The 27,898-nt window shown below is 41.4% G+C and overlaps 2 protein-coding genes across 8 annotated transcripts in view; one reads left to right on the top strand and one right to left on the bottom strand.

The window, feature by feature from the left end:
• Nucleotides 1–730: 730 nt before the first annotated feature.
• Nucleotides 731–8,032, bottom strand: TMEM70 (transmembrane protein 70). Its single transcript, XM_008150329.3, has 3 exons — nt 7,744–8,032; nt 5,898–6,003; nt 731–1,262 (listed from the first exon to the last, which is right to left on the bottom strand). The coding sequence occupies exons 1-3, from the start codon at nt 7,936–7,938 to the stop codon at nt 805–807; spliced, it is 759 nt and encodes a 252-aa protein (XP_008148551.2). The 5' UTR covers nt 7,939–8,032; the 3' UTR covers nt 731–804.
• Nucleotides 8,033–8,206: 174 nt separating this feature from the next.
• Nucleotides 8,207–27,898, top strand: part of ELOC (elongin C) — a 36,142-nt gene continuing 16,450 nt past the window's right edge. For 2 of the 7 annotated variants that reach the window (XM_054708248.1, XM_054708242.1), the window contains exons 1-2: nt 13,745–13,808; nt 27,436–27,489. In XM_054708248.1, coding sequence (XP_054564223.1) covers nt 27,486–27,489 — 4 coding nt within the window. In that variant the 5' untranslated portion in view covers nt 13,745–13,808; nt 27,436–27,485. Of the gene's footprint in view, nt 8,300–12,756; nt 12,859–13,469; nt 13,491–13,744; nt 13,809–22,407; nt 22,489–26,468; nt 26,546–27,435; nt 27,490–27,898 lie in introns of those variants that run through there. The other 5 variants (XM_054708247.1, XM_054708243.1, XM_054708246.1 and 2 more) reach the window with 5 other exon arrangements.

The following is a 27,898-nucleotide window of genomic DNA, read 5'->3' as shown; positions in this document are numbered from 1 at the left end:
TACATGTTCTTCTCCTACTGATAGGATGCACCAGGGGGAGTGCGTGAAGGACCACAGAAGACACTGCTGAGGTCACCATTTCCCCACAGCTCACCACAGGGAGACCCTTATGACAGGCACCCTGTCAGAGAACCGAGGTAACAAGCTGTTACCAAAGGAAGCAGATTAACACTGCTTTCCAGAATATATTAATTTTTAAAAATAGTTTTTAATGAGGAAAGATTGTGTCTATACCCTTAGAAAAATCCAAGCACAAAGGAAAAATAACTCCCCTTATGTGCCTGATATCCAATTCCCAGCTGAGAGACAACCACACTTACTTATTACCCATGCATATGCCAGCATGTACATGTATTTTCACACCTTTTTTAAAACACAAATGGTGGAGTATTATGTTTTGTTTTTCAAGCATAGCTTATCATAAAGGAATATAATTCTCTGAAAATTAAAAGTTGTTACAGTTTCAATTTGTTAACAGTCACTAACAGAAAACACAAGGCAATTTTATTATTATTATTATTTTTAAAATATATTTTATTGATTTTTTACAGAGAGGAAGAGAGAGGGATAGAGAGCTAGAAACATCGATGAGAGAGAAACATCGATCAGCTGCCTCCTACACACTCCCTACTGGGGATGTGCCTGCAGCCAAGGTACATGCCCTTGACCAGAATCGAACCTGGGACCCTTGAGTCCACAGGCCGACGCTCTATCCACTGAGCCAAACCGGTTAGGGCAAGGCAATTTTATTATTATACACAGGAAAATAAATCACATTTAAGCACAAACATAAAAACAACAGACTCATTTCTCATCTTCAAGCTGTTTCTTTTCACTAGTTTCTTCCATATCAAAAGTGAATGGTTTGTCATAACCCATTAGATGGTCATAGTCTTTGGGGTTTGGAAAGAGACCTGGATTAACTAACAGTGATTTTGTTTTAGCGAAAAATGTGGTAAACAGATGTGCGCTGCTTGGAATCTTCACGTCATTCTGGTGAAACACAGTACTGGTTTCTGAAAGCAAAACATTGTAAGTGATGGCTTTGTAAGTGTCTGTCGTGGCCTCATGATACAAGCGAATGACATAGCCTTTTGTAACTAAGTGAAGCAGGACCGGAGTGATCAGTGTAAAGCTTCCTAAGATGCCATAAAATAAGATTTGCAAAGGCAGACTTCCAAATACAACATTACTTTGGGCAAAAATGTATGGTAGAAATGCAAGGCTGAGCACACTTGTAGAATAAGAGAAACATTTCACACCTAAACAGGGGAAAAAAGGGAGAGGATTAATAATTTTAAATTTTATAAAAGAATCAATCTATCCAATTTATTTTCCACATTTCTTCTTTCTATAGCATCATTAAAACTACAACAAAACACATATAAGTGTTATAACATTCCAAGCTCTGTCTAAAGCACTCTACATATTTTATTCATGAAATCTATAGACAGCCCTATAACACACATGCACAATTATTAACATGAGGTAATTTGAGATGAGAAAAATGAGGCCCTTGTTCAATGTCACATAGCTACCAAGTTGCAGTGCTGAGATTCAAACCCAGGCCATGTGACTCAAGTCCAAGCCATTGGCCATTCCAATGCATTGCCTCTCCAGATGGGAAATCTGCTTTAGGATTAACTTGGCCTCTACCTCAGTTCCCCAATAGAAGATTTAACAATACTCCAAGATCCTTATGAATACTATAACAATCAATTCAGTCAGCACATTATCAAATAAAACTCTCTATTAACAAGCACCTGCACATACACAATATAAAATCTTCAAATGGGGGCTAACTTTATCTAGCTAAGAGCCCAAGCTTAAAACAATAAATTACCAAAAATAAAAATAATACCAGTGGATAGAAATATATGGGAAAGGTATTCAACATATCATATTAGAAAGATTCAACATCAATGACTTCCGAACTGTATACTTAATAATAGTTAAAATGATAAATTTTGTTATGTGTTTTACCACAACAAGTAAACAAATGACTTTAAATGTAAATTTCTTTGAATGTATACTTTTAACATAATCCCAATAAAATACCATCTGTTTTGAAAATAGACAAGTTGACATCTTAGACAAACTGATTATAAAGTTAATTTGGAAAAACAAAAATAAAAGGGGGAGAGGAATGTTAGATACTGAAACATAAGACTATAATTAAGATAGCATGATACTGCCCTGGCTGGTGTAACTCAGTTGATTGGAGTGTCGTCCTGTACACTGAAAGGTCCAGGGTTCGATTCCCTGTTAGAGCACACACCTAGGTTGAGTTTGGTCCCTGCTTGGGGTACGTTTGAGAGGCAACTGACCAATGAATGTTTCTCTCACATTGATGTGTGTGTGTGTGTGTGTGTGTGTGTGTGTGTCTCCCTTTCTCCCTTCCTCTCTCTCTAAAAAAAAAAAAATCAATAAACATATCCTCAGGCAAGGAGTAAAAAAAAAAAAGCATGGTGCTAATGCATAAAAAAGCAGACAGATCAGTGGAACAAAAGGAAAGATCAAGAAATAAACTTCATTGTACATGGATATTTAGTACAGAATAAAGATTAATCTAAAATAAATGGGCAAAAGTGGTACTGGGACAGCTAGATAGCCATACAGAAAAAGATAAAATTCAATCCATCCCTCATACCATATATCAGGAAAATTCCAAATAATTCAGAGATATGTAAATGTAAAAAACTAAAATCATAAGGTATCGGGAAAAAATATCCATGAAGTCCTTTGTAATCTGAGAATAGGAAAATTTTTCTAATTATGACTCAAAATAGTGAAGCAATCAGGGGGAAAGGCTGGTAAATCTGAACACATTAAAATGTACATAGATATAAATACCATAAACAAGTATAGACAAATGAGAAAAACATTTGCAACTTCTATCGCAGAGTTAATACTCCCAATATATAAAATGTTTCTAATATATGAGAAGAAAAAACCCAACACTGTACACAAACATGCAAGAAATACAAGTAGGCAGTTCACTGAAACAAAAATGCACATAGTCCTTAAACAGATGAAATGATGCCAAACCTCAGTCATGAAACATGCAATAAAAACCACAATGATACCTTTTTCCCCCAAAACTGGAAAAAACCAAAAGTTTGACAGCATACTCTATTGGGGAGGTTGTAACAGAGTACACTCTCATCCATTACTGTTGGTTGAAGGCTTAGTTACCTTGCATCAGTAATTTAAAAATAATTCCTTCCTCTCACAGTAGTTGCCATGACACTGGTGCACATGGGATACAATATGGACCAAGTTGCCTCCTATATTAAAGCCTCGTCAGCCCTTCCATCTACCTCTTTTTTCCCCATTGTCACAGTGTGGTGGGTTGAATAGCATCCCCCCAAAATTATGTCCACCCTGAATTTCAGAATGTCAACTTATTTGGAAATAGGGTCTGTGCAGACAAATAAATATTGAGATGAGATCATACTGGATTAGGGTGGGCCCTAACTCCAATGACAGTATTCTTATTTTCTTTTTTTTTTTTTAATATATTTTTATTGATTTTTTACAGAGAGGAAGGGAGAGGGATAGAGAGCTAGAAACATCGATGAGAGAGAAACATTGACCAGCTGCCTCCTGCACACCCCCCACCGGGGATGTGCCCGCAACCAATGTACATGCCCTTGACCGGAATCGAACCCGGGACCCTTGAGTCCGCAGGCCGACGCTCTATCCACTGAGCCAAACCGGTTTCGGCCAATGACAGTATTCTTATAAGGATAGAGCAGGACAGACAGACACAGAGAAGGCCCTGTGAAGTAGAACGCAGAGATGAGTTATGCAGCTACAAAAGTAGTGCTGAGAGCTACCAGAAGCTGGAAGAGGCAAGGAAGAATTCTTCCCCAGAGCCTTCAGAGAGTATGTCCCGCCAACACCTTGACTTCAGACTTCCAGCCTCCAAAACTGTGAGAATAAATTTGTTGTTTTAAGCCACTAAGTTCGTGGAAATTTATTACAAGAGCCCTAGAAAACTAATACACACATATATTTAATTTTGCCTGGATTGAAGTAATTACTATTTTTTAAACATATTCTAAGAGCATTTGAGGTCTTGCTCCCTGGCATATGTCATCAGTTTGGCTCAAATAAACTCTTAAAATTTTCAAAAATAAACAAACATAGCCCTAGCTGTTTGCCGGTTTGGCTCAGTGGACAGAGCATCAGCCTATGGACCAAAGGGTCTCAGGTTCGAGTCTGATCAAGGGCACATACCTCAGTTACAGGCTCCTCCCCAGCCCAGGCCCTGGTCAGGGGTGTGCAGGAGGCAACCAATGGATGTGTTTCTCTCACATTGATGTTTCTGTCTTTCCCTCTCTCTCTAAAAAAAAAAAAAGAAGAAACATTCTAGGCTTTCCCATCTTCCTTTGCTCATACTACTTCCATGCTTGGGATGCCTTTCTTTCACACCTCTTCATGTTTAGTCTACTCATCTTAAATGAGAATATTATGACATAAGTAATTACTTATTGCTGAATTAACAAAACGTCTGCAAATGTCTTTAAACTAGGACCCACTTGTAGTTAAAAAGAACCTTCAAGAGTGGTGCATCTGTATCTTAATGTCTCTTAATTTTACATAGAAAAAATGTTTCTCCCTCAGTTTCTACATAGAATATTAATCCCTGATAAGTACAGAGTGACTTTCTATTATCATAATACTGAAAGAAATCAAATATTAAATTCCTCTTCAAGTTACAATTCTGGAACTTTGAATACCCTGGATAGCTTTTTTCTTACACAAATATTACATCCTACTCACACCAAAATCAATTCCTATTAATATTCTCGTCTTTCTAGAATGGGTTTCAAGTGGGAACATTAGATAAATTGATGCCTTTCCTGCATTTGCAGGAACAGTGTCTGTTCAGAGGACGGGTACGATGGGGATGACTTAATACAACTCAGTGGCATCAATCCAGGTATCCCAGGCCAGAGATGTGACACAGCACAGGCTCAATGGCCTAGTCATGTACTGACTTCTGAAGAAATTTCTAAATTGATTAATAACTTCAGGGCTTCACTCAATAGCAATAATAACCTGTCCTTACTCATAATGTTTTAAATAGCTAAAAATGTACTTTAAATGTACTCTATTTTAATGTCAAACACTAGAGAACATACAGATTTCCAGAGAAAATTTAATGATTGATTGATACCAGCATGATCAAAAACACAAATGCAAATGTGAGTGTTGAAATGTCGGACTTGGTTATAAAAACAATCCTCCATATAGTTCAGGTTATACTTATTTTAAAGATGATATAGTGAGATACCTAAGTTCTCCTGATCTTCCCTACTAAATTATTCCATACTAAATTCTAAATTATGATCTAGAAAGAGTTTTAAATTTGTAGCAATTTAGCCCACCATCTTTTCCTTCTCCATAATTCTCAACCACCTGGAAAAGCCACAATAAGCATGTTTGCTGAAAGTTCTAAGATGACCTAAAAAAGTATTACATGCTCATTTTAACTGCCAAATTTTAAAATATATGAAATATTTATTCCCCAAAAATAACCTCTTCGGAGGTATTCTTCCTTTTTTTTCTGTATATTCAAACGTTACCTGAATATACACTTTTTGCTGTTTTGTTGTTAAACATCCCAAGAGGTGACCAAAGGAAGGAAGCTTTAATACTAGCCATAAGATAACAAAGGCATAATAGACTTCAAAAATCTATTTAAATCTAAAAATGCAAAGGTCTCAACCTCTAAATCTTGTATCAACAAGCCACAAGAAAAAAAAATTATAGTTTAATTTTTCCTTATGTCTTGCAATTAAGAGGTGCTAAAGTAGAACATCTAAGAGCATTTTTTTTTTTTTTACAATTAAAAGGAAAAGATAATACCATCATTTCTGATTACCCACCAAATACTGTTCGGGCCAAATTCCCAGTATAAATCAGTCTTCCGTCTTCTGATTTTTCAACTTGTTTGTGTAAGCAGCGAAAACATCTTTCCCAACAAATGGGTACCTATTGAAACAGAGACCTTTATAAGTAGATAATAAATTGTATTTAGAACAACTTTTAAATTTTTAAAAAATTAAGATAATGAAAAGAGAACTTGTCACATGAGGATATAAGGAATTCTCCCAAATAATTTAGAGCTAAAGAAACCAAACTTGCTAATAGAATGGCTTTCCTTAATTCCAGTCATAAGTAGATGAATGTTGAGTTTGAAGGCCTAGATTTGTGTCCCAGCTTCAAGCTTTTTAAATAGTGTGACCTTGAACATATAAAAACTTTACTAGAATAGTTTCTTCTATTCCACTGTTAATGAGAACATCACTCTCATTTGTCCAAGATACATGCACTTGCTCTTCAAAGACAAAAATTTTATTAATGTAAGTAAAACACTGAAAAATCAGATTGTGTAAATTCCAGAATGTTTTTATTACTTCTAAAATATTTATACTATAGCTAGTACAAAAAAAAAAAAGATAGAGAGTAAATCTTGAAGGCTTTGTATCTATCCCCTGGCATCCCTTGTTCCTTTTTTTTTTTTTTTTTTTAAATAGACTCAACCTTATCAGGTGGTTACATCTTTTTTTTAAAATTAGTTTCTTTTTTTTTATATATATTTTATTGATATTTTAGAGAGGAAGGAAGAGGGATAGAGCCAGAAACATCGATGAGAGAGAAACATCGACCAGCTGCCTCCTGCACACCCCCCACCGGAGATGTGCCCGCAACCAATGTACATGCCCTTGACCGGAATCGAACCTGGGACCCTTCAGTCCGCAGACCGATGCTCTATCCACTGAGCCAAACTGGTTTTGGCTCCCTTGTTCCTTTTAAGGAAATCATATTACTTGAAATCCAACCTCAAATTTCATGGGAACAAGAGTGCCCAGAACATTGGAAAATGAATTTCACAGGACACAAACTTCAAAGGGCATGCCTAATTCCTTTCTGCTGAAATAAAATTAGTTTCCAATTTCAACCACGTCTGCTAATCCTGATATTTCACTGGGCAGGATTAGAAGACAATGACGCGGATTAAAATGAGAGGATTAGCATCTCCATCCCCTTTTTTTCCAGGGAGCAAACGAATTCCTAAAAATAGCACCACCTAATAAAAAACCGAACTCAGCCCCACGGGTGTGGCTCAGTGGTTGTGCACGGACCTAAGAACTGGAAGGTAACGAACGGGTCAATTCCCGGTCAGGGCACATGCACCGGATTGCAGGCTCGACCCCCAGTGGGGGGCGTGCAGGAGGCAGCCAATCCATGTTTCTTTCTCATCGATATTTCTCTCTATATATCCCTCTCCCTCTCTCTAAAATCAATAAAATATATTTTTTTAAAAACACAACTCAAAGTCAGGTTATCCAAGTTCGTAATTCAGGATATAATTTGCAGAGATATGTGTTGCAAATGAACCCTTCTGAGCTTCTGCAAAAAGGGCAAACGAGAAAGTAAGTCTCCAAAAACCCGCTGGACTTGCTGTCCAGTGCTCGGAACCACCCAGGGAAGAACCCCTTTCCAAAGGATGCTCCGAGACTCGCGGGAGCCGTGGTCCCCAGGACCACGGGCTCACGGGCTGTTGCCGAGCCGAGTCCGGCTACTCCTGCGGCGCCCGCAGAGGGCTCCTTCCGCACCACAGTCACGGGCAAGCGTGGGGAGAAGCCGTCTGAGAGCCGGGCTCTCCAGGCAGATCGCTGCGCCCATTTCCCTCCCTCACTCCGGCCCGCAAGCCCTCCGACGGCCGACCTGCGCTGGCACGGGACGCCGGAAAAGCTGCAGCCCCGCGCTCCCGCCGCCGACCGGCCCCCAGGAGCTGCAGGAGGCCCCCCGCGAGACGGCCGCCCTGAGGCCTCGGAACGCGATGGCCGCCCACGGCGTCGCCCTCTTCCCGCAGAGCCGCCGTCCGGCCGCCAACGGGCCGCCCACCGCCAAAAGCAGCATCCCGCACGTGAGAGGTGGCCACGGGCCGCGCTGCGACGCGCGCCGGGAAACCCCGAAGGCCGGCTCCTCAACCGACGGAGGCCGGGAACGGGTCACGCTGGCCCCGCCCCCTGGAGCCCACCGGGCCGGATTGGCCGCCGCACGTGCGCCGAATATGCGGTCCGCCAGCAACCTTCCCCCGGGTCGCGCGCGTTCCATGTCGGCGGAGCTATGACGCCGCGACACCGGCCCCTAGCTGCCGCAACCCGCAAACGCCCAGCTGCGCGCGGGGCTTCCCCGTCCCCGAGTCTGGCGCCTCGCGCGACAGTGTGGAAGGACTGAGGGCAGAACCACGCTCCTAGGACAAAGCCTGGAAGCCAAGGTTAAATCTTTCATTCTCGTGGGCGTCATTTTCTAGGCCCAAAAAACTATTTTCTTTGCGGAAAGTGATTCTAGCCTGTTGACACAGAGGAATAATAACATTATAGGATTTGAACGAAAATGAGTGGTAATTTAATGCAACAAGTGGGTTGCTAGAAAGTAAATGGAACTCGTTTCCTAGAATGTTCATACTTGTTAAGTTTGTCTTGTGGAATCATTCACATCCATATAAACACTCATTTCCTATTTGTTCAAGTGCTTCAGCGTCTATTGTTAGGATTGTTAGGAGCAGAGGATTCAAAGATGCTGGATACAGTTGGGAATCCACAGTGCTCACATAGCGAAGGAAACACTTACAAATGAGCTAAAATATAATTAAATAGACCAATTCACAAAAGGCTACAGAAGCCCATATCACATCACATCATGATTAATTTGGCCTCAGACTGTCTAGTAGAAGCTTCATGTCCAGCTTGGTCTTGAAGGATGAGCATCCAACTAGTAAGAGAACACTTCGGTTTACTATTTGGAAACTGTTTTTGACTCAACATGTTGTTTGCATAAGAGGAGAACAAGCTAATAGTCTAAAATAATATCACCTTGGCAACTCCTGTCCACTTTTTCTGGGTACTCAGAAGGATAAAATTATACTACTTGTTTATGAATAATTTCATTTTGAAAATTATCTACTTACATTTTAAAAATTCTTCTAAACAGTGTAATTAGTAGGCAAACATCATCACTTACCCATTATTTTACTAATATATATTTAACTTTTTCTTTGGTATTGTTAAAAAGATAAACTGAGGGATATTAAGAATTTTGAGTTTATTTGAGCAAAAATGTATTCAAATCAGGCAGTACCAAACTGGAAGTGGTTAGGAAAGCTCAACTGACCAGAGCTAAAGGCAAGGCTTTTAGAGACAAGATGCACAGGCAAAGCAAAGAACTTATTTGATTGGCTGTAAGTTAAGCAGTTGCATTATTTGGGAAAACTTAGTTGGCTGTTTATAATTGGTGGTGGTTCTTATCCTTGAAGCATTTACAGGAATTGACTCTGGCTTAGGTTTTGGTTTCCCTTACCAGGCTACCAAGTACCAAGTTATCTCACTCTAATATCCTTCTCTTCAGTTACTTTAACAATATGCTGAGAAAACCTGCATTTTTATCTTCTGTTAAACTGAGTTTCATCCTACAAATATAGTCAGTAAGTAGAACATTTGGTCTACTTCTCAAGGTTTCTAAATAGCTAAAATGAAATCATATTCTGAAGACTGTGCTATAAAATTATAGGGAATTGTTATGCATTGTTAAATAAATTTCCCAAGTCTAGTAATTTAGAGACATTTGTTGAATGCCTTGAGTGATATTTTAAAAATGTTTTGCTATTTAAAAAATAAGCTTTGATTCCTTGTTCATATCACCTGAGAGGTTCCCTTTAAAAGTAGAGGCTGATGGAAAAATTGAAAATGGCTATCATTTTTAGACTGGCCATCATTATTGTATGTAATTTTTGTTTTTTTAGCTGTCTTTCCTCCCCATTCACCAATACCTTTCCCATCCTTTAAGGTGAGCTTAAGATCAGAATGGCATGATGGAAAAAATGAAAAAAAAATTTGGTAAAACTAGCATATTTATAAGAACCCTAAATACTTCTCTTTTTAAATACATTTTCAATTGATTTTTTACAGAGAGGAAGGGAGAGGGATAGAGAGTTAGAAACATGGATGAGAGAGAAACATCGATCAGCTGCCTCCTGCATACCTCTTACTGGGGATGTGCCTGCAACCAAGGTACATGCCCTTGACGGGAATCCAACCTGGGACCCTTCAGTCCGCAGGCTGACACTCTAGCCACTGAGTCAAACCGGTCAGGGCTAAATACTTCTTTATACATTACTGGTTTAAATCATATACTGGGAGGATCTTTTTAGGAAAAAAAAAATTTGTCAACAGATTATCAAGATCTTTTAAAATGTTCATATTCTAAAGAAATAATCAGAAACATGGCCAAAGATTTCTGCAGATACTGAACACAGCATTTCTTAAAATTTTTTAAAATGGAAATAATTTTACTTATAGCCAATATTAAGGAAATAATTAAGTGAATCATGGTGCATTTATGTAATATAATTCTATACAGACATTTTAAATGATGCTGTTGAGATTTTGGTTACAGACGTTTGTTTTTTTGAGATTTGTCAAGTTGGAAAGGAAATAGCTTATATAACAGAACCACATATATACAGTGAGCATTACATGCCATTGAGGCAGCTCTGGCTCCTGGCTATCTCATGAAAGTGACCTCCACAATGTCCTGTCCTCAACAGCCCTGCTCACCTCCTGTAGACTCAGCCTATGGCTTCTTTTATGGAGTCAATCCATCTCATATTTAGTCTTCCTCTTTTCCTGCTGCCTTCCATTTTTCCCAGCATTATTATCTTTTTCAAAGAACCCTGCCTTCTCACGATGTGCCCAAAGTAGGACAGGTTCAGTTTTGTCATTTGCCTCCAGCAATGTTTCAGGCTTAATTTGCTCTAGGATCTACTTGTTCATCTTTCTGACAATTCATGGTATCCATCCAGCTCTCCTCCAACACCATATTTCAAATCCGTCTTTTTCCTATCAGTCATCTTCACATCCATACATAGGAATTGGGAATACGAGGGTGTGGATGATCTTAGGCTTGGTCTCTAATGACACATCTCTGCTATTGGAGATCTTTCCAAATTCTTCCATTGCTGCCCTTCCAAGTTTCAGCCTTGTCTTGGTTTCTCAGTTGCAGTCTCTATTTGAATTGATGAGAGAACCTAGGTAAACAAAATCTTAGACAATTTCAGTGTCTTCACTGTCTATGGGAAAGTTGTGTATTTCTTCTATAGTCATGGTTTTTGTCTTCTTAATGTTCAAATGCAGTCCAGCTTTGGCACTTTCTTCTTTCACTTCTATAAAAAATCATTTCAGATCTTTGCTGCTTTCTGCCAGGAAGATGGTGTCACATGCATATTTTGTTACAGATATTCCTTTTGTTAACGAAAAAAACCATTGAAACCTGTAAAGAATTTTAGTGAGTTTATTTGAGCCAAACTGTCGACATATGCCGGGAAGCAGAACCTCAATGAATTGAGATAATGCTCCGAAGAAATGGCGGGTTACATCTGTATTTATACATTGCCATCAAAGGAGGGACATAGGTCGGCTACATGGAATTCATTGGTGATGGACTAAGGAGGTGGGATAAAGTCAACCGGTGGGAAACCCCTGGGATTGGATAAAAAGCAAAATGATGGACACATACTTAGGTGGGTACAGGAACAATTAACATGATAATGAAGGAATTTGAAGTATCTATCCTGGCGCCCACCACATTTGGTTGTGCCCCAGGGGCTCCAGCAAAAGAAGGAAGTTACAAGTTACCCAGACATCTCACAGATATGTTATCTTAGAGGCAAAAAGGCAAATGGGCTCAGGAAAGATCTAAGTTGATCTTTGTCAGGGAAGATATCGGACTAGGACTTGACTACCCACTATAACCTGTTTGTAGTTAAATATTTAATTTTCAGACCATCTTTTGTGGTTACTTTAGGTCTCTGAGTTTTCAAGACTGCCACACAGGCCTCCCCTGAGCTTGTCAGGTTAGCGGGTGGCTTCTTTTGTTCACACTTTTACCAATTCTCACTCTTCCTTCCTCTGAGTCTATCTAACTTTTTTGTATATGTTCTGCATACAAATTAACCTAATAGGGAGACCAAACGGACCCATGTCTGACACCTTTGCCTACAGGAAACCCTTCTGTCTCTCCTTATTCTATCCTGACAGTGGCTTCCTATCAACAATACAAGCTACACCTCAGAAAAATCAAGTGCATGATCTATGTAAAAGCTCATGGGGAAAAAACAAAATATCTGCGATTTCTGCATTTTTTATAATAAGCATGTAATATATTGACTGCATAACTAAGTGTTAAATTTAATTTTGCACAAAAGAAGAAAAAAGTCCTGGACTAGATTCTAGCCTTCAATCTGGCTTTAGCTAGCCTCAGTATCCTCACCTGGAAAATCCTACCATTCCATAATGCAGTGAGGGAAAAAGGCAAGATAGGAGAGAAAAGGACACTTCAGAAGGAAAAGGAGGAAAGATCTGATTGAAAATGGGCCCACAGCCTCCTCGTCTCACCCGGTTGCGTCTCCTCCCCACCGAACTCTGAATACCACTGCAACCAAAGAACTTTAACAATGTTTGCCAAGGCTTTGTTTGATAAGTTAACCCAGGGCAGTCTTTCTGTAAAAAGCAATACATTTTATCTGCCAGATTAACTAAAAACGTCTTCCCACAAAAGTCACTAATTAGGTCAACAAACTTTGGATCGTCTCTTTCCGTTTATGGGCATCGTTACACAACAGCACCTAGTTGAGCAACTTGCAGTGGTGAGCTTCCTGGCCCTTCGTGCCACGGTCCAGTACAGAGGGTGAATATTGAGCCGTTTCGGCCTTCCTGGAAGGGTGCCTGATGTTGACCGAAGGAAGCAAATAAAAAGGACAGGCGCGTCGAGAGAGAGCAGGTGAACCAGAGAGCAGGAGAGGGTGCGGGGGCAGCGGGGGCGTGGAGTGACAAAGAAGGTCTCAGGATTGAGTGCTGGTGGCAGACGCCTGGAATTTCTGTGAATGATCTCAGAATCTAGACGCGCCGAGCCACCCCGGGGCTGGGTGGGGACGGGGCGGGGGGCGGGGGGAAATGTGCTTACTTTTCGGAAAACACTGAACCGTACCGGGAAGAGAGGAAATGAGGCCAGCCGATTGCGCGAGCAGTTGAGATGCTCTTCCAACTCGCACTGCAACTTCGCACCAAGGACACAAAAGACAGATGTTGCCTCATAAAGAACACGATTTTGTTAGCTTAGAAACCACACTCCCACCTTTCGATCTTTCCTCTGCAGTCTCCGGCCCCCAGGCGTACCCCCAAGCGAGAGGGAGGGGCAACCTCTAAAATTGCCCAAATCTTAAGAGCCAGCGTGAGAAACTACAAATCCCAGGACGCACTGCTGCCTCACCCAAACACCCACTGACTCGCCGGAGAAACTACAAATCCCAGGATGCAGTGTGCGGCCTCGGACCACGTGCAGGTCTCTGAGCACGCTATCCCTGCGGAAAATGGGTCCGGATCGCCGCTGCATGCTGGGAATCAGAAGACCTAGTATCAGATTAGTTGGGATTTGCCAGTGATTGCTGTTTCCCCCCTACACTAGCCTGGGGTACTGTGGTACTGGGAGAAGGGAAGGGGGGCGCTGTGCATTTCCTGTGGGCGGAAATAGGCCGCACACTCCCCGCCTCGCCGGATACTAATCTCCCGCGCGTCGTACTCAGCGTCGGTGAGCCGACGGAAGTGATTCCCCCAACTGCCCCGGAACCCACGGCGGCAGGCTTGTGGGGGTGGAGGGGTGGCCCTGGAGTGGGGGCTGTGGCGGTGCGCGGGGACCTGGCGCGGCGGCTGCGGTGGCTGCGGGACTGACGAGTGAGTCGCGGGCTGGGGAGGGAACGGAGGTCGGGGTCCGCGTGGAGGACGAAGGAGGCTCGTCCCGGGCGCGCTCGCTGCCCCGCTGCCCACCTCTCCCCATTTGGGCGGGGAAGGAACGGAAGCTCGCGACCTGCCGGGGCCTCCTCTGCCCCTGGTTTGGGGGAGGGGAGAAGAGGGTGGCGGGACCTCTCCCGGCGCCGTTCGGTGGGCTCGGGGGAAAGGCGAAGGTGGGGCGGCGGCCGGGGAGACGGGGCCTTCTCGGGGCTGAGCGCGGGGCGGGTGGCCTTGGGAGCATGGCAGCTCTGTCGCTTTTTGTTGTTGCGTTCCCCGTGTGCACGGAGACTCGTCCTGTTCTCGGAGGCAGCCCCTAGCCCTTGGGAAGGGCCCCGCTCTTTCCAGCTGCGGGAAGTTTTACCTTCTGGGCAGCTTACTGCGCGGTCTCGGCCGGACCCGCTGGTGTGAGGCTGTCGAGCATCTACCTCCCGGTCTTGTCTGAAAGGAGGTGTCTAGTGTCAAGTACAGTGGCCATGGAGTTTCTTCCATGAAACTAAAAACCTCATTCGTAACCTATAGCTGTGGAGTTCGTGTCACTAATGCCAGTATTTCTACTCTGCATCGCCTTCAGAGTAGAAAACAACCGAAATAACTGGTTATTTTCAAACTGCCAAATTGACTGTTTAATCCCCCAGTAGTTGTTTCCTGTTCTGTTTAGTGGACTAAAACGATAAATCTCTAGCCTCCTTTACATTGTCTGATTCGTGATGCTGAAACATCACAGTTTACACGTGGATTCATTCATTCTGGAGATAACAATGGCAAGGCAACAACTATGATCCAGTCATCGGGGATATTATTGTTTATTGCCAGTGATTTGGGGTTCATACTTAATTTTTAAATGTATGAGACTTATTATCTACCACTCCAAAAATATGTATTGTGTATAAATTTATCTCAAATTGAGTGTGCCAGTTTCATTACTTTATGGTAGTTTTGTAATATAATTAGTCAGTAACTTGTGACCAGAAGTTAGAATCAGCCTTATATATCAAGTTCTAAAGTAGTATTAGTTTATGTCTTATAAAATGCTGTTTGGGGTTTTTTGGTAGATTTTCCGGTACTAAAAAGTAAACTGAAAGTCTTTGCAGTTACAAGTAGATTGAGATGCCATGCTCCCAAGGCCACCCGCCCCGTGGTGGTAGATTTTTGGTAGATTTTCCGGTACTAAAAAGTAAACTGAAAGTCTTTGCAGTTACACTGATACGTGCTAATGAGTTTTAGCTAACCTCTGCTAAATGTTTACTGTTCTTAAGTTCAGAAAAAGCCCAGCCCAGTCCGCTGGTGTTGCTCAGTGGTTGGATGTCGGCTGGTCATGGTTGGATTCCCAGTCAGGGCACATGCCTTGGTTGTGGGCTGAGTCCCCAGTGGGGGGCATGCAGGAGGCAGCTGATCCATGATCCTCTATCATCATTGTTTCTCTCTCCCTCTCCCTCTCTGAAGTCAATTAAAAAAAAATTTTTTTTTAAGAAAGAGGATATACAATAAGTAAGCAAATATAGTTTCAGGTGGTGATAAATAAATGTGAAGAAAATATAGGAAGATCAGAGTTAGAACAAGATAGAGTGTCTAGGGTGAGGGTGTCTAATTTTGATAGGCAAGTGAACAAAGATCTACCCCTCGGAGGAGTTGATGTTTTGCATGAAGACCTCAATGATGAGGAGGATGTGAGGAAAGAAATTTTAAGATAGCAATAACTGCAAAAGCAAAGACCTTAAGGAAGTAATGAACTTGACCTGTTAAAATTCTAAGGATGCCAGTGTGGCTGGTGTATAGTGAAGGAAGAGTGATGGGAGATGAGGTCAGAGTGATTAACAAGGACTAAAGATGGAACTTGATACTCATTTTTCTGTTTGTAATGAGAAGCTGTGAGAGGATTTTGTAAAGGGAAGGAACATCTGATTTATGCTTTTGATGACTGGTTGCTGGGTGGAGAATAGACCAGATTGGAGAAAAGTGAGGAAACCAACTCCTAAGGAGGCTTGTTGTGGCAGTGTAACTGGACAATCAATGGGTCTGCTGCCTGTCACTACTTGAGTCACTTAAGCAGAGACAGGGTTGAGTCATATATGAGCGCTTATTCCAATACTGCCAGCAGTATGGGAGAGCAGCAGGTCATCCACAAAAACCTGCTCTGCAGTCCGCCATAAGCCAGCTGCTTATATAGGGTAGGACAAGGATTATATGGGGAAGTAGGCTATGCGGACTGGGGTAGGACTCCCTGTTTGGGCAACAAGGTTGTTCATCTTTCCATGATAATAGGCAGTTCTTGAATGAGAATGGTTCCAAGGTTGACTCCCAGGTCAGAGTGTCCTCTCTCTAACCAACACAAGGCAGTCGTGGTTAACAGAGCATGATTAATATTTCCCATAACCATAGCTAGTCCCCAATCTTCTATTTTTGTCCCTAACAGTAGTCCAGTTGAGAAGTGATGGCTTGAACTAGAGATGTAGAATTGTAAGTTAATGAGAAGTATTTGATTTGGAATATAATTTTAAGATGGAGCCAAATGGGTCTTGCCTTCGTGTCTAGGAACCCCCAATTTTTTTCTCTTTTTTGAGAAGTCAACTGTTTTGCCCAAGCATCTGGGTGAACAGTAGTGCCATTTACTGAAATGAGGGCTTGGGTGGTTGCACTGGTTTCTGAGGAATAAATCAAGAGATCTGTAAAGGATGTACTGAGTTTGATAACCAGTAGACAGCTCAGAATATGTGCAGGAGCCAAGTTGGATTTCCATAATTGTTTCTCAGGGAGGATATCTGGCTAGGGAGATAATCTGGGAGTCAAATTTTATAGGTGATATTTAAACCTTTGGACTGACTGGAGGACATTGAGTAGAGTGTTAGTGGAGAAGAGGGCAGGTGTGTGGGAGCACTCTAGTCAGAAGAGCCAACAGTGATGGAAACAGAAAAGAATGTGGCATCTGTGATACTAAGGGAAGGAAATGTTTCAGGAAGGAGGCAGCAGTCAACTGTAAAACGCTGCTCCAGTATATATTGATCATGTGATCAAATAAAGTACCGTAGGTCCTCGGGTTACATCGGAGATCCGTTCCTACGGCGCGATGTAACGCGATTTTCGCCGTAAGTCAGAACCCACCTACGTCACTCACGTGGAGCACATACACAGCGGTAATGAAGTGAAACAGTAAAAAAATATATATTTTTAAGAAAGATAACAATTCCTGACTTTTACTTGTGGTAAATAAATAATAAAAAACATAAAGCACATATGTACATACGTCAAAATGACAGAACTTTTCTTTTTTATAAATACTGTAAATGGGAGATGGCAACGTAACCCAAGGACTGCCTGTAGTTGAAATTTGATAAGAGCCCTTTGAATGAACTAGTGGGCCAAAAGTGATTAGATTAGGTTAAGGAGAAGTGGATAGTAGTGATGATGTACAGCATTTTCATGTGTTGGAAATAATGATAACCACAAGCCCTGGATAGATGTGCTCAAGTGGAAAGGTTAGTCTTAGATAGAAGGATGGTTTCTATTTAATTTTTGAAACAGAATGGTAGACAGATTATACGGTGTATACATGCAGGTAGGATGAAGGGAGAAAGATAAGGCAATTGAAGTGATTTTTTTCCATTTTTTGCTGTGGTTTTTTTTTTTTTTTTTTTTTTTTTCACAGAGGGAGAGAGAAACATCAGTTGCCTCCTACACTCACCCCAACCGGGATTGAACATGCAACCTGGGTGGGTGCCCTGACCAGGAATCGAACCCACCACCTTTTGGTGCACTGAATGACACTCCAGCCTACTGAGCCACACCGACCAGGGCTATTTACATTTTCTTGAAGAAACAAGTGGTCAGGCCAGGGAGGAGATGGGTGTTGGAGGTTTCGAGGAAGCTGTAAATTTTCTCAGAGTAGAAAAGCCATTTTTCTAGGATCAATACAATGCCAAGTTCCTATTTAAGGTATGGGCATGAATTTAAACTTAACCTTTGCACTCGGATGTCGAGTGTGACTCGACACGGTTAGCATTAAATCCCGAGTAGAATAAAGGAATCGAGAAAAGAGCAAGCAAGTGCAAAGCGTTAAGACCAGCCAAAATGGTTGTCTATTTTGTTGAGACCTGAGCGAGGCAGAAAATTGGGTTTGGTGGAGGGCAGGGAGTTAGGGATATAAGGACAATGAGACATGGGATGAGCAAATAAATATAAAAAAAAATATAATTATCTACCATTCTAAATATATATATATAGTGTTTTGTCTTTTCTTTTTTCTTTTATTCGTGTTAAAGTAAGAACATTCAAACCTGTAAAGAATTTTTGTAAGTTATTTGAGCCAAACTGTCGACAATTGCTGGGAAGCAAAATCTCAACGTATTGGGATAATGCTCCAGAGAATGGCAGTTTTTTCATCTATTTTTAAACCTTACAATCAAAGGAGGAGATGGAGGTGGATTATATGACATCCATTGGTGATAGATTAGCGAGGGGGCGGGAGGTTCTCTGGAACTGGATAAAGAAGCCTACATAATAAAAGGCTAAAATGCAAATGACCAAATGGTAGAATGTCCGGTCACTATGATGCGCACTGACCACCAGGGGGCAGACACTCAACGCAGGAGCTGCCCCCTGGTGGTCAGTGCACTCCCACAGGGGAAGTGCTACTCAGCCAGAAGCCGGGCTCATGGTTGGCGAGCACAGCGGCAGTGGTGGGAGCCTCTCCCGCCTCCGTGGCAATGCTAAGGATGTCCGAAGGACAGCTTAGGCCCAGTAAGCCATTGGTCGGACATCCCCCCAGGGCTCCTGGACTGCGAGAGGGCACAGGCCAGGCTGAGGCACACACCCCCCCTCCAAGTGCACGAATTTTGTGCACCAGGCCTCTAGTAAAATGATAAACACTTAAGTCTTTTACTTAGGTGGGTACAGGATAGGATAACAATAACAATGAAGGAATTTGTGATATCTGTCCTGGGCCCAGGGCATTTGGTTGTGCCCTGAGGGGTTCAGAAAAAAGGGAAGTGACAAGTTACCCTGACATTTCAATGATACCTTATCTTAGATGCAAAAAGACAATAAGGTCTGTTAAGGTAAATATTGACCTTGTAGAGCCCTAGCCAGTTTAGCTTAGTGGCTCGAGTGTCTGGCCTGCGAACTGAAGGGTCCCAGGTTCGATTCCAGTCAAAGGCACATGCCCAGGTTGCAGGCTTGAGCCCCATTAGGAGCCCTGCAGGAGGCAGCTGATCAATGATTCTCTCTCATTGATGTTTCTATCTCTCTTTCCCTCTCCCTTCCTCTCTGAAATCAATAAAAAATACGTTTTAAATCATTTTATAATGCAAGAATCTATACTAAAGTATATACTACATAGTGCGAATACTTGCTCATACTTTTCAAATCAAAACAAAGGAATTTGGAGATCATCCTCTCAGGGAGATTAGGTAGTTTCCAGGGGGGAAATAGACTCTGGAAACACAAGGCTGGAGCCAGAAAGTTCTGTGCTGTGTGGGAGCCCCTCTGCTTAAGAAAGATGGGAAATTGGGAGTTCCAGGCATTTGTAGTAGAGAGAGGATGAATTTCCGATGGGTTCAGTCATGAAATGGTAGAGCTGAAGGGAACTTAAAAGATGAAATTTAGCCCCCCCCCCTTTTTTTTCATTTAGAAAGTGAAGAAACAGAAGTTTTATCACTTAACCTACTTGCATCTTAAGATAGAAATGCGAAGATACTGAATTAGTTCTAGGAAACATGAAATTCCAGAAATCATATACATACAGAAGTAATACATGTTTCTTTTTTTTTTTTTTTTTTTTTTTTTTTTTTTAATTTTTCAATCAGTTTTTTTTTTTTTTCTTGTAAATTCAATTTTTTTTTTTAAATATTTTTATTGAGGTATTATATGTGTACATATCTTACTATTACCCCCCCACCCCACACCCACACATGCCCTCCCCCCCCAGAGTTTTGCGTCCATTGTTTATGCTTATATGCATGCATACAAGTCCTTCGTTTGATTTCATAACTCCCCCACCTTTCCCAAACTTTCCCCCTGTACTTTGAAAGTCTGTTTGATGCTTTACTGTCTCTGTATCTATCTTTTTGTTCACCACTTTTTAATGTTCTTTACTATCCCTAAATGAGTGAGATCATGTGGTATTTTTCTTTCATTGACTGGCTTATTTCACTTAGCATAATGTTCTCCAATTCCATCCAGGTTGCTGCAAATGATGAGAATTTCTTCTTTTTTATGGCAGCATAGTATTCCATTGTGTAGATGTACCACAGTTTTCCGATCCAGTCATCTGCTGATGGGCACCTAGGCTGTTTCCAAATCTTAGCTATTGTAAATTGTGCTGCTATGAACATAGTGGTGCATATATCCTTTCTGATTGGTGTTTCTAGTTTCTTCGGATATATTCCCAGGAGTGGGATTACTGGGTCAAATGGGAGTTCCATTTTCAGTTTTTTGAGGAAACTCCATACTGTTCTCCACAGTGGCTGCACCAGTCTGCATTCCCACCAGCAGTGCACGAGGGTTCCTTTTTCTCCGCATCCTCGCCAACACTTGTTGTTTGTTGATTTGTTGATGATAGCCATTCTGACAGGTGTGAGATGGTACCTCATTGTTGTTTTGATTTGCATCTCTCGGATAATAAGTGACTTTGAACATGTTTTCATGTGTCTCTTGGCCTTCCTTCTGTCTTCTTTTGAAAATATTCTGTTTAGGTCTGTTGCCCATTTTTTTATTGGATCATTTATCTTCCTCTTATTGAGTTGCATAAGCTGCCTGTAGATGTTGGAGATTAAACCTTTATCAGTGATAGCATTTGCAAATATGTTTTCCCATGCAGTGGGCTTTCTTGTTGTTTTGTTGATGGTTTCTTTTGCTGTAAAAAAGCTTTTTATTTTGATGTAGTCCCATTTGTTAATTTTCAGGAATACATGTTTCATACACTTGCATTATAATTAACAATTTATGGTAGTGTGCAAAAAATGTGAGATTAATGTTTTGGTTATCATAATTTAATAAAATGTGTGTGTACCCTGAAGTCTTTAAAATTAAATTCTTTTAAAAATTAGAATTCATGCCTGGCAGGTGTGGCTCAGTGGTTGAGTGTTGACCTATGAACCAGGAGGTTGCTATTTGATTCCCTGTCAGGGCACCTGCCCTGGTTGGGGGCTCGATCCCTAGAGGGGACATGCAGGAAGCAGCCGGGTGATTCTCATCATTGATGTTTCTATCTCCCTCCCCCTCTCCCTTCCTCTCTGAAATCAATACAAATATATTTTTTTAAAAAAAAAAGAATTAGAATTCATATTGACTTAATTCTATTGTGAAAGATAGAATACTGTCTCCTTCCTTAGTCACTTACTCCCCTCAGTATAAACCAAAATATTTCAGTAAACTTAAATAGATGTTCCCAGAAAGAACAATTTTTATTGTGGTTGTCTGAAAGTTCCAAGTTTTTTTAAGGCCAACATCAAGGAAAAACATAAAAAGAATTTGGTCAAAAGCATAATGCCATTGAATAACTCTTTTGTTGGAACTATCTATGTCTGTGGCAGGTATATTGTTGTATACAGCTTTACTCTGTTAACATGACCACATAATTACCATTGTGTGCTGGACATGTGAGTCATAAAGAGAGAGCCTCCCTGCCTTATGGAAACATAGCTAGTTAGGGTGACAAATATATCTAAGAAGACACACTAATAAAGGCAGCTGTGCAACATTTGTGTCTAATAGTGAAGAAAACTATTAATTCCCCTGTGTAAGAGAAGATGGGAAAGGGTACTGTTGGCTAAAAGTATTAAGACTGGCTGCCCAAGAGTTAAATATAGAAGCATTGTCATAAGTTGAATGGCCAGAATGAAAATTTGAACTCATCCTCAGAGACATGAATTAACACCATAAGCTCATTCTAGGCAGGATATTCTGATGCCTTTTCAAGCCTCTTCAAATAGGCCTAAACATTAGATAATTTTTGGTTAGTGTTAGTTACTTTGTTTTCCAAATTAATCATATTACACATAGTTAATAATCATCAAGTTGACTGACCATTGTTCCCTTCATGCACTGCTTGGTTCTACACACTCATTTGTTGCTTTTTAAAAATCAGTTTTAAATTTTAGTTTTCTAGTTATTTAAACTTTTGAACATGTATTTTTATGCATTTATCTGCAGAAAATGAGATTAATAGGCAAGAAGAAGACACTTATTTTACATAATGGCATCAAACTATTCTTATCATTCTAATCTGCTTTTAAAAAATAAACAGTTTATCTTGGCATGGGGAAATAAAGTACAGCATAGGAAATGTAGTTGATAATGTTGTAATAACTGCAAGGTGCCAGGTGGGTACTGGAAATACAGGAGGAGCACTTTGTAAAGTATATGATTGTCTAACTACTATGCTGTATCTCTGAAACTAATCTATATAAAAAAAAGCCTAAGTGACCGTTATGGCAGAACGACTGGTCACTATGATGCGCACTGACCACCAGGGGGCAGACGCTCAACACAGGAGCTGCCCCCTGGTGGTCAGTATGCTCCCATAGGGGGAGCACCACTCAGCCAGAAGCCAGGCTCACAGCTGGCGAGCACAGTGGCATTGGCGGAAGCCTCTCCCGCCTCTGTGACAGCAGTAAGGAGCAGTGAGCAGGTGAGCAGTAAGGAGCGAGGGGTCCTGGACTGCGAGAGGGATGTCTGCCGAGGGATCCCAGACTGCAAGAGGGCACAGGCCAGACTGAGGGGACGCACACACCCCCAGTGCACAAATTTTGTGCACCAGACCTCTAGTCTGTATATATAAAAGCCTAAGCGACTGGAACGACCGGTTGCTATGACGCGTGTTGACCACCAGGCGGCAGACGCTCAATGCTGTCCCTTGATGGTCAGTTCGCACCCAAGCCAATCTCCTACGGTCCCTCCCCCGGCCGGCAGGCCCCAATTGGCCTGCCACCCACCCGCAGCAGTGGCGGCGCAGCAGTGAGGGAAGGAGGAGGGGGGAGGCGGGGAAGCACGTGGTTGCGGAGTGCTGATGATGGCAGCATTGGCATCCAGTGTTCATTCCTTCCATGCCCAGCCCAGCGACCATCGCCTCCTCTCCTGACGGGGAACCAGAGGTGGATGGCAGCAGATGTGGCCCCTTTCCCAGAGGAGCCAAGGGCCGGCTCCCTCCTTGAGGCCGGCAATCAACGTCCCATGCCCTGTCCCTCCCCCCAGCCAGCAGGCCCCGATCAGTTGGCTGCCTACAGCAGTGGCAGTGAGGGAAGGAGGAAGGGGGAGGCAGGGAACCACGCAATGCCAGGGCGCCGATGATGGTGGCATCAGCATCTGGCATCCATTCCTTCCACACCTGGCCTGGCTACCATCACCTCCTCACTGGCTACGCCTAGGGACCCCATCTGTGCACGAATTTTGTGCATTGGGCCTCTAGTACAAAATAATGTTGAGCCTGGCCAGAGTTGCTCAGTTGGTTGAGCTTTGTCCTGTGCACTGAAAGGTTGTTGGTTCAATCCCAATCAGGGATCGCAACCAATTGATGTTTTTCTCCTACATCAATATCTCTCTCTCTTTTTCTCCTCTCTCTCTCTCTCTCTCTCTCACAGCAAGTCCTTGGATGAGGGTTTAATAATAATAATAATAATAATGAATGTAAACTGTAATTGATAGATAAGATTTTTTAAAAGTTTATCTTGGTATTTCCATGACATGACAAATATAGATTAAACTTTTTCCTTTTTATTATCCCATAATCCTATAAAATTAAAGGGCAATATGCAAATTGACACTAACGGTGGAACCACCGGTCACTATGACGTGCACTGACCACCAGGGGGCAGACACTCAATGAAGGAGCTGGCCCCTGGTGGTCAGTGCGCTCCCACAGAGGGAGCACTGCTCAGCCACAAGCCAGGCTGACTGCTGCAAGCGCGGCAGTGGTGGCAGGAACCTCTCCCACCTCCATGGCAATGGTAAGGCTATCCAGCTGCAGCTTAAGCTGTCAGTCGGACATTCCCCAAGGGCTCCTGGGCTGCCAGAGGGATGTCTGACTGCCAGCTTAGGCACGATCCCCCAGGGAGCGACCTAAGCCGGCGGGTGGGCATCCCCCAAGGGGTCGCAGACTGGGAGAGAGCACAGGCTGGGCTGAGGGAGCCCCAGAATACACTAACTTTCATACACCGGCCCTCTAGTATTTTATAAGTATAGATACACTGTTTTTATTTAGCTCATTCCTTAATTGGTGAACCTGTAAGGGTATTTTCAGTTTTTCCTTTGTACACATCCTATCCTATGCAAATTGACCCTAACAGTGGAATAACCAGAACAGCCACTTGATGAAGCGCACTGACCACCTTTTGGTACCGTTCCCCTACCGGCAGGCTCCCATCACCCAATGGCAAAAAGGAACCAGGAATGGGTGATGGGTGGCGGGGGACACGGGCAGCCCCAGGCCAAGGCCCCCGCCCCGCGGGTCGCCCCACACGGAGGACAACCTGTGGCGGGGGTGGGGTCGACTAGTGGGTTGGAATGTAATACTCTCAGTCCCTCCCCCAGGCCTCCCTCCCCCAGGCCGGCAGGCTTGGATCACCAGATGGTGAGCAGGGAACCAGGTTTGGTTGGCGATGGGGGACGGAGCCCCCTGCGGGCAGCCCCCTGGCACCTGATCGCAGGCCAGGCCTAGGGACCGTACCCACGCATGAATTTTGTGTGTCAGGCCTCTAGTATTATAATAAAGAGCCTATACACAGGATGCTGGGTTTCTCTAAAGTAGATACCGGGAAGAATTGCTACCCTCCTGATGGACGATTCTGCTGCTGTCTTCCAAAACTAGTGTGTCATTTATTTGGTATCACCCATTTCCCCTCCCCTCAACACTCATACTTAGCAAGTTTGAATATTTAAGTTTGCATTTTACTGCTTACCATGAAGATGGAGCGTTTTTTCACACGTCTGTGAACCATTTGTTTTTGTTTTTTCAGCTATTTTTCCAGCGTGGTGTTTTTACATTTGGTACTTTAACCTGCAGTTTATTTTGAGAGTGATAGCAGACAGACATCTAACATTTTTTCCAAGTAAATATCCAATGTAAAAAAGAAAAAGGAAAAAATATATAAACAGTAGATTTAATATCAGCTGTTTAATAAATAACAGCTGTTGCTATAATATTTAAATTACTACTTAAATAATCCAAGCAAATTAACTGAAAAACTATTAGGACAGTTCTGCAAAGATGGATACAAGATCAACTGAATGAATTTAGACGCTTTTCTTTAAAACACCAGCAATAGCCTTTCCAAAAGTATAATAGGGAAAAGGATCCCATTCATAATAGAAACTATACCAAAAAATAGACCTAACAATAAATGTGTAATAACAAAAAGGGGATTGCCCAACCATTGAGCAAAACATGTTTATCAGGCTATTATAATTTTAAAAAGGGGATATTGGTCAGGTACAAACAGGGTTGATGGAACAGAATATAACCTAGATGTCCATGTAGCAATGTGGTATATGAAAAGGTAACATTTCAAATCAAATAGGATGGGCTTTACAGTGTTCAAGGGTACTAGATTCAAAACTAATTTCATTGTAGGCCCTAGGCTCACCTAGAATTTCTATTTGTTACCAAAATATTACAAAATTATAAAAGAGTAATGTTAAATGTAATACTCTAAGAGCACAATGATATCTCAGTCAGGCCTTTGTTCACAAGCTGTCTGCTGCCTACACACTCAGCCCACTGCTTCTCGACCACTTGCTTTTTGCCTTATTCATATTTTCAGAACTAAGCCCAGTTATGGAATAGATGCTCAAATGTTCAAACAGATTTTTGCCACCCCAAACTTAGATCTCTATAGGAAATTTGTGGGGTAAGTCAAAATTTCCTCACACTTCAAATATTTTTAGCTCCTAGCTAAGAATTAAGATTTGCTCATAATCCTTGTTGTTGATATACTCCTTTATTTGTTATTGATAGGGAGCCTTCCTCCCCCTTTAACCCTTGTGTAAATGCTGGAATTTATTTACTATATTAAGAAGTCTGGAGAAACTGTTGCTACCCAAAGGGCTTCTATGATGTCACTTTACATGGTTGCCTAGCTACTGCTAGTTAAGTAAACATTCTAGATATTTTGCTCTGAAAATTTTCCAGATAGCAAAGTTAGCACTTGAAATTCTTGGTCTAGCTTTTCTAGCATTTTGTCCTTTTTTTTATATTTTTTTGTTTGTTTTTTAGGAGAATGATTACAAAGCAGTATGAACAGAAGAAAATAATGACTGATTAATTTTTAATTGTCTACTATTATTATAATAAAATGACATAGTACTGTATTTAATTTTAGAGAATGCAGCACAGCTCTCAGCAGTAGTGGCTGTTTTAACTGGAGCCAGCATGCTTTACCATGGCAGTATGGAATAGTGGAAGGGAGTGTGGGCTCTTGAGCCTGCCTACCTAGGTTTAAATCCTGAGGCTGCCACTTAAGCTGTAGAATCCTTGAGCAAGTAGCAGCCTCTGAGTGTTTCCTCGTCTTTAAAATGGGAACAATAATTCTTTTGTGAAAATGTTGGTTTAAAATAAGACAATGTATATATGATGTTTAATGCAATGTTTACCACATACCAGGCCCTCACATTCTTGGTAGTAATGCTACATTGCCTCCATTAGAAACGGTACTTTAAATATCCCCCTCCGTGCTTAGCCAGTGTTCTAACAGGTGATTTCTGCTTTACTCCATCATTACCTGGAACGAGCCATTTATCCTCTCTATACAGCAGGGTAACTTTTTTTTAAGGTGAGGATGACATAAGTTATCTCCAAGTTTCTTTCTTGCTCTAAAATGTGACTTATTTTCTTGACCCTCCCCTTAAGGCTAAACTATTAGCCAGAAATTTCTTAGAGGAAAGGATAATGAGGATATGCTGTTTTCCTAATAGTCACATAAAAATAATACTGGTATTAATAAAATCCTTCTTTGAAGCAATGCTGTTAAAATACAAATTACTGAAAACATGAGCCCTTTTTATTTAGCAATCACCATTTGTAAAATTTAAGATTTCTCAAAAAAGTATAAATTTTTACCGCTCTTCTGTTAAATTACAGATTTTTGGCAGCCTATATGCAGAAGGGATAAAACAGATATAGATGTGAACATTTACATAAGAAGCGAGCAAGCTTTACCTTTTTCCTTCTCATGAAAGCTACTTCATGTCCTTGGATTTATCGTGTTGTCATTCATTCAGCAAATATTTTCGTGTCTACCAGAATCAAGTAGATGTAATACATATATGAAGATGATTAAGGCCAAGGATCTCTTTCAAGTTCAGTTTAGGTCCTAATGAATAGCATCTGTATTTTTAAATCTTTCAGAGTAGTTGTCTTAAAGGAAAAAAAAATAGAAAGAAAGAAACAAGTCCGTATTTCGACTTTATTGTCCCGGAGGCGATCATCTTTTCTCAGATGTTCAGAAACTTGATACTGTTCCACAGTGTGGTGGCTAGAAAATTCCTGCTTAGCAGGGAGAAAGAGTCCTTAAACTTGTAACACCAAGGACATATTAAATAATGGTGAAAAACATGTCTTAATATGGCTTTGTTATATTTTCAGGAAACTACTAAACTTCCTGTGGAAGCGAAGTAGAATTTCATAAGGACATAATGGGTAAGTTTCATAAGAAAATAACGGGTATTTCAACTATTAGAAGCTGATTTTCCCACTCAAAGATAGGCCTTCAATGTCAGTGAATGCAAATGCAAGTTAGAAAGTAGTCAGAGTAGTTGTTTAATTCAACGACCTGTGTTTACTGTACAATCTTGAAAGACAGATCAGTACCGTTGTTGTACCCAATAAAATTTGTGATTCCTAGTAATTTACCTTAAGATATTAGAAACTTTTCCAACAGACATAAAATGGTTTAGCTTGCAAAAAAATACTAGAAGTATAAATTTACATAATTGATAATTATTTGTATTTTTGTTCTCAGAAATTGGCAAAACTGCTGAGAATCTGTATGCTTAGATAGTCCATAACTTAGAAGTTACTTGCATCTTTACCAGTCCCCCAGCCTTTT

This window comes from Eptesicus fuscus, chromosome 19 (genome assembly GCF_027574615.1).
Source record: "Eptesicus fuscus isolate TK198812 chromosome 19, DD_ASM_mEF_20220401, whole genome shotgun sequence".
Classification (NCBI taxonomy): domain Eukaryota; kingdom Metazoa; phylum Chordata; class Mammalia; order Chiroptera; family Vespertilionidae; genus Eptesicus; species Eptesicus fuscus.
The sequence above is the reverse complement of the archived record's forward strand: the minus strand, read 5'-3'. Positions and strand labels throughout refer to the sequence as shown.

Excerpts from the sequence above, each read along its gene's own strand:
- TMEM70 (XM_008150329.3), bottom strand. The coding sequence starts at position 7,938 with ATGCTGCTTTTGGCGGTGGGCGGCCCGTTGGCGGCCGGACGGCGGCTC. Across the intron at positions 6,004-7,743 it reads GGCGTCCCGTGCCAGCGCAG|GTACCCATTTGTTGGGAAAG; the intron begins GTCGGCCGTCGG and ends CTGTTTCAATAG. Across the intron at positions 1,263-5,897 it reads TTTGGCCCGAACAGTATTTG|GTGTGAAATGTTTCTCTTAT; the intron begins GTGGGTAATCAG and ends TCCCCTGTTTAG.